Source organism: Branchiostoma floridae, chromosome 9 (genome assembly GCF_000003815.2).
Source record: "Branchiostoma floridae strain S238N-H82 chromosome 9, Bfl_VNyyK, whole genome shotgun sequence".
NCBI classification, from domain to species: Eukaryota; Metazoa; Chordata; class Leptocardii; order Amphioxiformes; family Branchiostomatidae; genus Branchiostoma; species Branchiostoma floridae.
Window position 1 is genome coordinate 13051664 of NC_049987.1, and position 14213 is coordinate 13065876.

At 43.3% G+C, this 14213-nt stretch overlaps 2 protein-coding genes across 13 annotated transcripts in view; one reads left to right on the forward strand and one right to left on the reverse strand.

Annotated features, from left to right (window-relative positions):
- LOC118422842 (NADP-dependent malic enzyme-like) overlaps positions 1 to 1022 on the forward strand; it is a 39830-nt gene extending 38808 nt beyond the window's left edge. For both annotated transcript variants that reach the window (XM_035830637.1, XM_035830638.1), the window contains one exon: positions 91 to 1022. In XM_035830637.1, the coding sequence (XP_035686530.1) occupies positions 91 to 240 (150 nt within the window). In that variant the 3' untranslated portion in view covers positions 241 to 1022. The remainder of the gene's footprint in view (positions 1 to 90) is intronic.
- Positions 1023 to 1527: 505 nt separating this feature from the next.
- The window catches only part of LOC118422840, a 118733-nt gene continuing 106047 nt past the window's right edge, over positions 1528 to 14213 (reverse strand). For all 11 annotated transcript variants that reach the window (XM_035830627.1, XM_035830626.1, XM_035830625.1 and 8 more), the window contains 12 exons: positions 10154 to 10260; positions 9787 to 9984; positions 9144 to 9335; positions 8467 to 8551; positions 8186 to 8263; positions 7751 to 7994; positions 7448 to 7571; positions 7112 to 7334; positions 6820 to 6929; positions 6454 to 6643; positions 6015 to 6174; positions 1528 to 5524 (listed from right to left, as the gene is read on the reverse strand). In XM_035830627.1, coding sequence (XP_035686520.1) covers positions 3009 to 5524; positions 6015 to 6174; positions 6454 to 6643; positions 6820 to 6929; positions 7112 to 7334; positions 7448 to 7571; positions 7751 to 7994; positions 8186 to 8263; positions 8467 to 8551; positions 9144 to 9335; positions 9787 to 9984; positions 10154 to 10260 — 4227 coding nt within the window. In that variant the 3' untranslated portion in view covers positions 1528 to 3008. The remainder of the gene's footprint in view (positions 5525 to 6014; positions 6175 to 6453; positions 6644 to 6819; positions 6930 to 7111; positions 7335 to 7447; positions 7572 to 7750; positions 7995 to 8185; positions 8264 to 8466; positions 8552 to 9143; positions 9336 to 9786; positions 9985 to 10153; positions 10261 to 14213) is intronic.

The following is a 14213-nucleotide window of genomic DNA, read 5'->3' on the forward strand; positions in this document are numbered from 1 at the left end:
TCTTAAAGAACTTAGGGGAGCTATATTTTCAGAAGTGATAGAGTTGATGACGATGTGATGTTGATTAAATCAATTTTCTGATTTCTCCAGGATAAGGAGGCTTTTGTGAAAGCGCAGCAGTACAGCACCCGGTACAGCACCTTCCTGCCTGATGTGTACAGCTGGCCCAAACGTGCGCAGGAGGTCTCACTGCAGGAGGTCAGGCCACTCTGGGACGACCTGGACGAGAAAGGACATTAGTCTGCAGTTCACACGAATATCAACAGGGGAGCTATTGCCAGGAATCTTGCAATTGTCAAGAACATGGAAGTATTTAATTATAAAGAAATCAAGAGAACCACCAGTACTCGATTAACTTGCATTTCATAATATTATCAACAAGGCGATCTATTTACAGTGAAATTGAAACAAGTGTTAGTGAAAACAAGTTCTTCAGAATTTTATTACGATATTGCTGGAACTTGATATCATACAGCCAAGTATACAAAAACAATATTTATTGAAGCTCTTGCTAGTTTAATAACACAATTAAGCAAAGAAAGAAAAGCTTATTGAATAGCATGAAGACTGCCAATGGCTTCAATCTTTCCAGCTCCAGGTATCAGTTTTCTACCCCAGAATTCTACTGAGAAGATGGCCTTATGCAGTTGTTAATGATTGAATGTACATATATCTTCATATATATTGTTAAATGTGATGCATTGTGCACATATGAGAGTCCGGTATGTTTTTAGATTTGGCAGCTGTTTTGTTTTGAACATCATATTATCACTGTTTTGTAAATGTGGGATTGCAAGTTATTTATTTATGTTACAGTTCAATATTTCACTGTTGTCAGCTTGTACTTTCTGATCCATGTGCAGTTTTTTTCTCAGTGTTGCTTTTTGTACATTTTTATCTTTATTTATGTGATGTGAAATATGTATGTAAAACAGAGTTAAAATTTATACATGTATTGAAGGAATATAGACTTGTCAGAATAAAGTGAACATACTGACAATTTGTCATTGTTGCAGAATCCTGACCAAATCTTGCTGCAATAATATTTTTGATCACTTGTCTGCGCTTTTGAGCCATGAAGCAGTGTGTACCGTTTTCACTCCAAAATTTGCAAGGACTTTTCTAGTGCTTGTCCTCAAAAGGCTGGTATCTTGCTAATGCCTCTTATTTCCAGGTTTGCTCATTTCAGGTCTTGGGAAACAAAAGGGGCTCTCATGAGGGTTTAGTCTAGTTTTTGCCACCTCATGTTCACCTTTACATTACAATTTGTACAACCGGAATTTGCAGATTTTTAGCAATATTCTTTGAAATTCATTGGTTACAAAGACACTTGGTATATGCCCTGTACTCAATTTTACAGTCTCTGAAGCTGCTTTTTCTCAACGGCTTTTCTTGATAACTGGGTAGCTACATTGGGGTGCATCATTCATAAACCTCTCTCTCTCTCCACCTTTCTCTCTCACACACACACACCTCTTTCTCACACACACACACCACTCACAAGTGCACAAGGAACAACGGACATTGTTTTCTGTCAAAATGAGGTATTTCCTTTAATAATGCTTCTATAAGATCTGACATGAAACAGAAAAGAAACAGGATAGAACCATTTTAGGTAACATAAGGCCCTGTTGGAGCCGAAAACATATTAAACATGAGAAATCAAGCAGGTACACCTATATAAAACAGCTCTCTATTTACAACAGAAATATGCATTTGGCTTAACAGCTGTGGCAACAACACTAACCATAAGAAGTAACTGTTGCAAAATGCTGTATGAACACTTATACATCTAATAGTTAATGTGACTGGCTGAGGGTGTGTTACATAAGACTTAGGTCTTCATCAGTTACAAGACAAAATGAAAACAGTGGTGACTGGATTGGCACAGACTTTGCCACTTGACACCTGGCCTTTGACCATACAAGAAAATATATGAATAAAACATAGTACTCTATAGTCTTAGCATATGTACATAAGTATGATTTAATTACAAGCACATGGCAGCTTTTACTGGCCACAGACTAAATAAAACCTCAGAAGGCCCATAACTAAAGTTGAACTGTAAGGGCCAGGGCATGTAACTACATGCAGAAAATGAAATAAGCAAAAAATTAAGGTAACATTGATTTCCACATTTTTGCAGAACATACATTTTGTAGCTGCTGTTCTACATACGACTGTGTATGTAGAGAAACACTAAGTGTTGTTCTGAACAGAGTCAATTTGACTCAAGAGGCTGTGGTTTTAGATAATAATAGCATAAAGAAGGCAGAGAATAGTTTGGGATGGGACAGTTTGCCATTTCTTGTGAGACAAGAAGCAATATAACTAAAGCTGACTATACGTAAAACTGTATCTTTTAAAAAAGTAAAAAAAAAACTAGCTACAACTTTTTACAGTGACAAAATACTGCAGATGAGGAACTGGAAATAAAATTACCTACTGCTAAACAGTCAGCGTAACATACAAACTCTATACTTTATAAATTACTTCGGAGAATTTCTTGTTTACTGCACATATGCCAGCCATGCTTGCACTGACAAGGACTTTGTGGAATGCATATTTACATTACAGCGATGCTGTGTTACAGTATTCCTCCACATCAAGTCTGGCACAAATATTTCTACATATACGTATAACATTAATCACTTCTCTGAAATACAGAAGTGGAACCATCATTATAACATTCAGACATCCGAATCTTTCCAGAATGTACACTGGCTACATGACCAGAGCAGAACAAATATGTGGAATGCTGTTGCTATTTACACTTGTCCCCAGCTGTGGACGCCTGCTCATGTATTTACAGATGAATGTAGCACTTGTCCACATGTAGAGCCCTGTGCCCGATTGCAACAGACCTATGGCACGTAGTACAACAATTGGTTCTCAGGAAATAAGAGGAGTCTGTCTCCTTCAATATCCGATATCGCAATCCTCAAGAAAATAAGATATCAGAAAATGTTCTAACACTTTTCAAAGTGTCCATCTCATTTTGTCCGTATTTACACATAAGATTCCTCAGCAAACATCATCTGGTCCAAGTCGGCAAAGTCCAAGTTGCCTCGTTTTCTCTGGTTCCAGTCTTGTTTCGTCTTCGTGATTTCGCTGACAGTTTCTTTGCTTCGCTTCAGTCCATTAATCGGGTCACTACTGAGGAAGTAGTCCTTGACGGTATTTTTCACCTCTGGTGACAGCATAGAGGATGGGGGGTCTGACTTGGGATCAGGGAAGGGGAACTGGAACTTGGTCCCGGAGGCACTCGTTGCCTCAGCTTGTGTATGATCGTTTTTCAGACTCTCCTGGCTGTTCTGTCTCTTAGACTGACCCCTCTGTATGGACAGAAAGTTGGCAGATGTCATGGCTTGAACAATGTCATAGGAACTGATACCTCCCGGACTCTCTGGAACTGTTTTCGATGATGAAGAAAGCAGTTTGCTTGGGCAGCTGCTTCTGACAACTTCTGTGACAGTGTCTTTACTCTGCTGGGTCTCAGGAGTAGGAGCTGACCCTCTTCTTTGTCTGTCTAATGAAGTGTCTGTTACAGGAATGTCCATCTCCTTTCTCATGGGCTTCATTGGCGAGTTGTGACCATAAAACAGCTGCTGTCTCCGCAGTTGGAAGTGCTGCCTGTGAACGGCTATTGTCCGGTCTAGCTCACTGCTGGTTCTGCGCAGACTACACACAGGCTTCTGCTCAGGGTTTACTTCAATCTTACTGATAGGCATAGCTTTCCTGGGGACAGAGTCCTGGAACAGCTTGCTGCTGGTGCTGGCCTTGCCACCAATACCGTACACTGAGGGCCGTGTGTGGTCAACAGAGTCACTGTTACTTCTCGTCAAGTTAACTCCACGTTGTAGCCTCGACAGGATGTCAGTGGACTTTGTTCCGTTTGTCGTACTTTCCTCATCTTTGATTTCCTTCTGGACACTGCTCTGTTTCTCCCACACTGGTTCTGGTTGTTGCTTGCTTTTTGCGGGTTCAGTTGGCTGCTTGGTACTTCTTGCTGGTTCACTTTGGCGTTTGCTTCGCCCTGACTCGCTGGACTGCTTTTCCCACACCGTTTCGCTTTGTTTCTTCCAGACAGGTTCGTTTGACGTTTCAACAGTCTTGTCCTGTCTCTGCATGCGCATGGTTTTCACCGTCTGTACTGTGAGACCCTGCATGCCACTAGAGATGGGGTACTGACGGCTGCGGCTCACTGCCTCCTGGTACGAGGGCGGGAGGTTCGGTTTCTTCCTGTCGACAACCTCAAAGACCTGTTCTGCGGTAACCTTCGGCTCTTTTAAATCCAATGGAATGGGGCTGGTGAAGGTTCTCTGCCGGAGGGAGGACGGCTTATCATCCAGCGTGTCGCTCTCAGAACTGCTACGTGCGTGAAACACCTGCAGGTTGCTATCACTGGATGTGAGCGATTCCAGGGACATCTCCAAACCTGTTGTGATCAGAGTTCCCGAGCTTTTACTTCTGAGCAAGGCATGAGGGCCCTTCCTCAGGTTGGTGAGGCTGCTAGCTGGAGTGGGCCTTGCTGCCAGCTTGGGAGATGACTTGGGCGGGGTCTCAGCTTGTCGTGATGACATCTTTGAGGGCGAAGAAGCAAAGTATGGCCCCTCCTCTGCCTTTGGGACTGGAGGAGTGGCAGTGTGAGGACGAGAGTATGCAACGTGCACACCATAGTCTGTAGATGGCCTCTTGTTGTGGAGCCCGAGGGCAATGTTCAGCCTCACGGCTTCCGCGGACACCTCCTTCCTTGGCGGCGGTGCAGGAGGAGCATGGGACTCAGAAACTCTGGGCGACACGGTGACGAGATTACCCAGGGCCCTCTGCAGCGAAGCATCGCTGGATCGGCGAGAGTTGTTCTCTGATCCAGAAAACACGCTGTCGGATGACGGGGAGATGTCCGAGGAGTTACTGCTCTTTCGGACATCTCTAAACAAGTCCAATGTTGTTGGTCGGTCCACAGTGCCCGCCACAGTCACCCTTCTGTGAGGAACAGCGTCCTTTTCTGGGGAGTAGATCTCCGTCTCGCTGATCATTTTCTGGCTTTCGATCTGCAGTTGTTTGATTTGCTTGATGTACTCGGGAATTATCCTCTCGTCAGAGTTCTTCCTCATTCTCAGTAACTTTGCGGGTGGAGGTGGCGGCTCAGACTTTCTCCGGTTCCTTCTGGGAGGAGGGATTGGAGTGGAGTCGTGTGACAGGGAGGAGTAGCCTGAACTGGAGCCCAGAGACATGTTGTCCAGTACCGAGTCCCTGTGCATGCTCATCTGGTGCTGCGAGCTGTCGCTGTTGCACCTCTCATGCAGGTACTTCTGGTCGTACCGCGACTTGTCGGAGCTCCCAGCATGCTCTTCCTCCGGGTGGTACAGGTTGGTGTCGCTGAGCGTGAGCCCGGAGTCCCGGCTGAGGCTGGACGGGGAGAACTGGTCGCCGTGCTGCGCCCGCGGGCTGGACTCCATCTCAGAGATGTACAGCTCTCGCTCCAGACTGTCCAGGGAGGAGTCGTCCCGTCTCATCACTCCTGTAGACAAACAGACACTTCGGGTCAGGACTTGTGTATCAATATTCTTAAATAATGGTCACTTTAAAATTGGGAAGGTTATACCTTGCTGCACTGCTTGTTATGAAATATCTATTTCTATAATAAAATGTATAGTTGTTTCACTAAAAAATGTTTGGGGTGACAAAATATATTGTCTGTGTGCCAGCTAATGCCACAAAAACTAGTCTAATCACTCCACTGAGGACAAGGTCGATTGTTACAAAAATACCTCATAAATAGTTTATTTTTAGCCTGGCCAGAACTCAAGCCTTATCTCGTAATTAGTAATACCCTGCATTCCTTACATACTCTGCTTCACACAATGGTGATTTATCGGGACTATTTCTTACATTCCATAAAAACAACTTTTCAAAACAGCTTTCAAAAAGTTGTCATAATTTACAGCATATACAATTTAACTAACGATAAGTGAGGGCCTGTCAAATGTTCACAAGAAACAGTTCCTGACCTGTGCAGTCCTGCATGCTGTTGACGGAGTCTGAATCTCCGCTGGAATCCTGGCGCAGTTTGTGATCAGGGTCTTGTGGTGCCTCTCCCATTATGGTCGTGATGTCTGCACCGAAGATGTCCTTACAGTGCTCGATCAGCAGCTGGACCACTTCTGGCACCTACACAAGGCAGAATAGCACGCTATCGTTAACATTTCTCAAAACTAATTAGAAAGACATAGAAAAACAAGGTTATGCCAGAAGTCAAGATACCAAAATAGAAACGGTAGCCAAAACACAAGAGTAAGCGAAATCTGTAGCAGGCTATGCCTTTGACCTATACAACTGTTTTAACATGTCTTCATTCCACAAAACATTTTGTGAACACTCTGACAAAACCAATTGGCACAAGCTTTGATAGTACCCTATCCTAACAGACTTGAGCTCCACTGTACCCACCTGTTTGGTGGCAGCAGCCTGGATGTCTCCGCAGGCCTCCAGCGGGGGGTTCAGCATGCTGGGGGCGATGCAGATGGCCAGGTTGTAGGCAGTCATGTTGTTCTCGTCGCTCTTCAGGCTAATGTGGTGCAGGATGCACACAAAGAACCTCAGCAGCATCAGGTTACCAGTGGGCAGCTGCTCCAGTATTCTGGAAACCAAACACAGGTCCCGTTATTGTGGTGCTCTTCTACCTTTTTTATAAACCAAACAACCCTAACCTCTCATTGATGAATAAGTGAAGCTTTCGATAGTTTCTTCAAATAATTTGTGAAGAGGTGACAAGTGAATCAAGAAGGAGAAACATACAACATTTACACTTCTCACCTTCTGACAATAGACACCTTGGCTGAGACGTTCTGCTCTGTATTGCAGGCGACCCAGTCCTGGTACAGGTCACAGTGCAGGATACTGTGGGGCAGGTTACGTAGGTAGTCCTGAAAACACACGGAGAGAACACACATCAGCAAGTGCTGAACAAAACTTCCCAATTTATGTCTGAACCTCAAAGTTTCTGACTAAGGATGCTAGTGTATTTCTGTCCACCTTCCCATCCATTATCAATGATCATACCATTATATTGAGGCCTTCTACCACTACAGAAACAAATGTAACATACCTTAAACACAGCTGCTACAGCATGGATGGGGCACTCGCTCAGGTTGTACTCAGCCTCCTTGTCCAGTTTCTCCTTCAGCTCCCGGCAGCAGCGAGCGTTGGCGGACTTGCGGAAGATTCCGGTGACGTACGGCCCGTTCTGGAACAGGCAGGTCAGCAGGTCCATGATGGGTTTGGGGAGCTGGCCGTCCACACAGACTTTCTCCAGAGGGTGGCCAAACAACCTGGGAAAAACAGAACAAAACTTAGATTAGCTCACTTTCAAGTTAAGCTTGTCTACAAAAAGAGATATTTCAAGTATAGAAAATGCATTTAGTCTTGAATTTCTTATACTTACTTTCCCCTGGCCTCTGCAGTAGTGGGCGAGTCTGGCATATCGGACTTGCTGGAGGTGCGCTTGAAGGGCCAGTTGATGATAGGTGACTTCTTGAACCTCTTCAGCTTCTTACTTGGGATGTCTTCTGCAAAGGAAAAGATAGAGAGAAACTTAGTCCACGTAGTTTCACCTGGTTTATTCAAAGGCTATTGATTGGCATGATACACTGGGAAAGGTATTGTGGCTACTTTTATAACAGACTATCAGGACGATTATCATCAGGATTTGGATCCTTGATAAAAAGCAAAGTTAATACTGGCTTACCCATGACAATTTTGGTCTTCCTGCTGTCCCTCAGTACAAACTGCACCTGAGTCTCGGGGGACAGGTGGTCCATGCTGGGCATGATCTCCTGATCCAGCAGCACCAGGTGATCGTCCCCAGCTGTCACAGCTGCGTCGCGCAGGTGAGACATCTTGATGGCGAAGGGGATCTCGTGTCCGATCAGCGGGTAGGGCGCCTCGTCTTTCCCAGACTTCACCCATAGTCTGTAGTTACTGGCATCATCCTGGAATCCAATCAGTGCATTGATTTAATTGATGACTCCCAATGTGACTGATTTTTAATGTCAATTGTCTCTAATAATATTGTCTCACCTACATAGATACTAGCTTAGAATAGCAGGATTCAGTAAATGACTGATTTTTTATTTCATCTACATAATTGTTTTCCATATTTTGAATGGCAGGGACAACTTACAGTAATCCCAAACTGCTGAAGCGACATCTTCACCACATTGCTGGCGGAGTCTGTGTTGCTGACGGAAAAGGACTTGGACTGTAGAGAAATGGCAGAAAAATAGAATGTTAAATCAACACGAACATACACAACTTCTGCTGCTAATGCCATTATACAATTTTCCATCAAACACTTTTTAGCATTTATACAATCTACTGAGTATTAAAGACAGCTAACGATGTTGCTTCGAAGCCTGACTCAGCCTATCTATCATAAAATGTGACAATGAACAGTCAACTTACATATGCTGGGCATTCGATGTCCCTGTTCTCAACCTTCAGAGTCACGGACTTGGGTTCCTCCTTTGACTTCCCCTCTGCTATCAACCTGAAAAAGGTGAACAATGAATTGAGTATACAAATTGTTGTAACTGATAACAGATGCGACATAACATGTCTGTGGAATCGTTCAACCCACCTCCTCTTGTAAGATCTGACTTTTTGGCGTACTGACATCTTACTGTACATGGACAAGCACTACAAAAATTCTACAGCATAAAACTATGCCTGATGCACTGTTTTCAAATGTGTGCAGTGGCCAACTGAACGGGACAAATATTGTAAAATGCTAATCAAAATGTTATTGCTTATTCATATGGCATTCCTTTGGTTCATATGGTCACGATAACAACATTCTTTAGACACAGACTAACAGCTCTAGTTTTAGGGACACTTTTCTGCACTTCTGGTTTTTTGGGGGCATGCTTAACTTTTAGTCCTCAAAATAAGGCAAGGTTGTAAGAAATTTTTTGCATCACTGACATCACAGACTGTTATCTGTCCTTATATCTACAGGGTGTCATTCTTTTTGTCTCAGCGGTATCAACCATCGTCCTTCAACTGTCGCTTTGATAAAAAATGAATGTCTTCCGGTAACTGACGTCAAACCATGTTTATCTACTTCAAGGAATTGTACTCACTTCGTCAAGGCATCCCACCAGAGTTCCTTCAGTTCAGGGGTGCTGAATGTTGCCACAGTGTTCGTTGTTGGCCATCCGATCACAAAAGACTTGTCTAACGTTTTGGTCGTTTCACAGACCTCGTCGAGGCATGTGGCGAGCCACATCTCACTGAGACGTACTCTGTGCTTCAGTTTAAATGTGTTTGCAGACCTGAAACAAATATCATGTTGTTACTTTAAATATTCAGTTTCATGTCTTTTTGGATATCCAATTTCAAACTTTAAATCCTTTTTCTTGAACGTATTTTTACATACAAAATGCAAACAATAAATGATTACCCTAGTGAGGACACTGGGAATTTCCGGATAGAATCAATAAATCATGATGTAAACATCATTCTCCAAATTCCATGAATACTTCCCTGAAAATGTACTAACATTCATACAACTTAACTGTTCCTCACAAACACAGAAACCCAAAAGGCAGTTTTATCATTTTGCAATTTTTTTTGGAATATTCAATTATTATTTTGTCATTCATAGTCCACTTGTACATTACATAGTAGTAACAGGTAAATAGAACACTTCTATGGGGTGCAATTCTGTTACAATCTGCTAGGTGCTCTCTTTACTTACAGCTGGATACAGAACATGGCACTTACTTTGGCTTTGCCACCAGCACGATGTCACTGAAGAGGAAGAGATATCTGTCCTGTGTCTGCAGCGCCTGTGTGAGCTGGACAGGTCCCTCCATGATGTACTGCCTGTTGATGGCATTGTTGTTGGTTCCCAGTCTCTGTCTGGACACGGGGCTGGTTTCCACAGGAGAGACCCTGCCACTGCTGGGTAAGCTAGAGGGGCTAAAGGATACAAATACATGTCAACTCAGTGCCACTCTTGTAAATGTAAAGATTCAACACTTTTAAGTTCACAGCTGATTCTTATCTTCAGGCTGTCTATCAATGCTGCAAGTTTTAGTTAAGTTTAAACACAACACCAAGTCGTATACAACAGACCGATTGTACCTACCTAAGAAGTGATCCTGAGGAGGATATTTTGCGGCCCCCTCCTGTAAGGTGCCCCTGGATAACGTGGGCCGGAGCTGACTTACGCCGCATCAGGCGAGATCTGGGCTTCTGTACAAACAACAACAACAACAAAAAACACGTTAGAAAACATGGCTTTAAAGAATCATGTATAGAATCTAGCAGACCAAAAATTGTTCCAAAACTTTCTCACTTGAGCCAGGTTCAAAAAGAATGAAAATATGGAAGTAAATAATGTATTTTAGATATTTACAATTCAACAAATGAACACAGATGCACCTGCCAAGAACAAAGGCTTTCTCGGTAATGCTCTCACGATGTGACATGGTTAAAAACATTTGCATTTGTGAAAAATAACGAAACAACTGTATACAAAAGAAACAAGCTCAATCATAACAAGGAAAAAACAACATTTTTGTGTCTAATGAAGAGGCAAAAATGCAGCAGGTGAGGGCAGTGACATCCTCCACCCGCGTGTGTACAAAACACGGTGGCACGGGTCGTACCACTGTTTGCGTGAGAAGGGACAAAAGAATTGGGGAAAACAATACACCAATAAACAGTGCACATGTGTAAAGTGGACCATTTAACTTCACCACCTGCACCTTTGAACTGTTTTTCACCACAGCTACGACATGTATTGTACCGTAGGACAAGGTACCTACTTACAGCACCAACAAACAGCAGTTTGAACACAGGCTTCACACCTGCAGCCATGTCCATGAATAGGCATACTAACCGTGTGCTGAAAGCCCATTTTGCTTCCCTTCAGGCTATGCTCTAGCAGAGGCTCCCTCCAACACCAAACATGTTCTACTCACAAATATTTTCACGTATCTGTTCGCTGACAGCATAACTCAATACAAGTGTTCCTGAGCTTTCACCATAGAACAAACGGCCCAAATGAAACAGTTGCAAGAATCCAACAAGGAAGGAACTGTTCCGAGAAGGTTAGCAGAAGTGTTGTCTACAGCACATCCACGCATATTTGAAAATTTTATCTGGTCTCTCATGGAATACCACAAACTTCCCCTGCATGCAGAGGAACTACAGAGACAGGGAGTCTGCCGGCCTGGAGCTGTGTCCTCGCCTGACCACAGGCTCCAGTCTGTCGGGAGACTCATCAGCAGGAATTTGTAACAATGTTACAGGCTTAACCACGGAGGTGACTGACCTCAAGTTAATATTCACCGGAAGGTGACCAAAACTGCCTATGTTGAACACATATAGAGCAATCTGAAGGCGAAAGATAAATACCATGCCCGTAGCCAGGGGGGGTTCGGGGGGTTCGGAAGAACCCCCCCACTCGCTCAAAAGGTCCGCTTTTTCAGGATCGAAGGTCCACTTTTTCATGTCCAAGATTTTTTTTTCAAAGGCATGACTGATTTGCATTTTTCCTTGATAGACATTTCAGCCAATCGTAGTAAGTCTATCAGCAAATTGTGCCCCAGAAAGTGCAGGAAATGGCTTTTCAGAGGGTCCAGATTTCAAAATTTCCCCGGACCTCCATTGCGACGCCTCGCGCCTTTAGTGTCGGACATGGTGAAAATATGTCGAGGGAGTTGGCCTCAAAGCCTTGTCCTTTAATAGAAATTCCATTAAACTTCGCAAGCGATTTTTGACGGTCAAAATGCAGGAAATGGCGTTTCAGAGGGTGAAAATTTCATTTTTTTCCGGGGGAGCATGCCCCCGGACCCCCCTAGGTACCTCACGCCTTCGGCGTGAGTCTCGCGCCTTCGGCGCTCGATGGTCCCACATTTACTAAAAAGAACCCCCCCAACCGAAATCCTGGCTACGGGCATGAATACTGTCCATTTCTAAGCACACTGCACATGGGTAGCAGGGCACTGCCATATCTTCCGTAGTCCAACTTCCTACCTTAGTGATTGTAGGACCGTCCCACTTAAACTTGCACATCGTGCTGCTCTTTGCTGCTCCTTGCCTGTATGCCTGTTACAGTATCTCCTCTCACACTGCGAATGAGGTGGACCTCGGACTTCCCTACCTATAGGCACATGCTCTTATCTCTGGAACCCTCTGATTTGCCAACCTCTCTGTCTCCTAGCGGATGCAAAACTGACAGGTAAGGACGCAGCTAAATTCTGTAGTGACAGCCTGAAGCAACAGACCTGTTCTATCCCATGTGATCTGGCACGTAGTCCATAGAGGACAATAGTTCATATCTAGCAAAACAAACCGATTATACAAATACTTACCCATGCAATGTAATCATCTGGTCATAACCTTTAGTTAGTGAACGCACGCTCACGTGTAATACTAATGTTTAAGGCCTAATTGACATGTCTAACTATTATTATTGCTCCTCAACATATTTTCCAAGGTAACACAACATTCTAGATATAGAGCTAGCAAGACGCCAAGCTAAGTAATTGTTATAGGGGTGTTTAGAGCTAAAAATTTTCCCTTATTTTCCCTGCTTATATTTTGTATTCGAATGAGTCTATCTGCAAGTGATCAAGTTGCAGACCACTTAATTAAGACTGATGTTCAGACATACATTCAACTGAGATGAATCAAACATCCATCTCACCTTAACCCCCCTGATATCCCCAGACATTGATGCATACCAGTAATACCTATCTATACTTCCTGTCAATCGTTCCTTTGGAACCTAAAAAACTTTCAAATGTTCAGCGTCAAGTTGTCGCCTTAGAGTGTTTCAAGTTAAAATGTTTACGGTGGGAGTGAACTGATTAGGACAGGTCCCCCCACTGAGATAACAAGATTCTCCTCCCAAGCAGACACAAATTAGGAGAGACACACTGGCCAAAGGTCAAGTCAAAGGTTCTCTCAGGTGACAATAGCTTGTGACACCTTAGACCTGGTTTTCCTTAAGTACGCCACAGTAGCCTTAACATCAGCCATTGGCAATTACAAAATTGTCTTACAAATACAATAGGAAAATCCTTAAAACGCAGCTTTAACTACACAACATCTCATTTACACTTTTGTTATGTAATATCCAAGCTGTCCGACAAGGTATATATATATATATATATATACATGTACATGTATAGCCTTTGAAATAACAAACATTCTGAATGATCTAAGTTTTACTACAGGAACGTTGGATTCCAAACTGATGGACATGTACTTGTAGCTTGGGATGCCCTGCGCTCTCTGTTGTTACATTGCGTTTTACATGTCCACTACGTCTCTGTTTCCTTGCCAAACACACCTGATTCTGGGCACAAGAATGACCCTCTTTACTTATTGATCAAGGAGTGGAAGACTACAGAATTCTCTTTGAGCCCGGCTTTTAACTACATAAAGAGTGGATCAACCTGCTGATGTACGCAAAAAACCTCAATTACACACACAAACCTGTCATTACAAACTGCACAACAGACCCTTTTCCAAGTTACCAAGGTATACAGGAATGTCTTAATACATGCTCGTACAAAATGCTGAGTTGTACAAGGACGGCTTTCTTCACAACATGGATTAGTAGGCGGTGTGTTGGCTGCAGGTGGGCAAGTAAAAGACTGGCTCTTTCACTTTGTGAAGTTTGTTTGGTGAGATGCCTTCTATGACGCTGAAAATGGGGTTTTAGGAATACTCTGAATGAAACATGAACACTGGATTTGACCATGAAAAGTGCTCACCAACAAACCACTAATTGGAGACCTTGTATGAAAGTTCGGAAGTGGTGTGTTTCATATCCAGGAAGGGAGGGGTAATGGGATCCAATTATGAAGATTCCATGCAGTGAGTGTTCTTTTCTCTCAACATGCTTGTTTGCTATATTACTTTCTAAATTGAAGCCGCTTCAAGAAGCAAAGATGAACTTTGGCATATCATGACATTTCACCTTGGGCTAACTAGTGGGGAGGCCATGGTTTGTCATTTCAGAACAAAGTGCAACCTGAATCATGATATGACTTACACTTGATTTTCACTAATACCTGGTAGATAGTTTGGAAATAGCACTGATAGAGAATACCATGTCCTAAATTGCTCAATTTCTTGTATGCAAAGAATGTCAATCGCATACACTACTTTAATACATCAAAGAAGAAAAA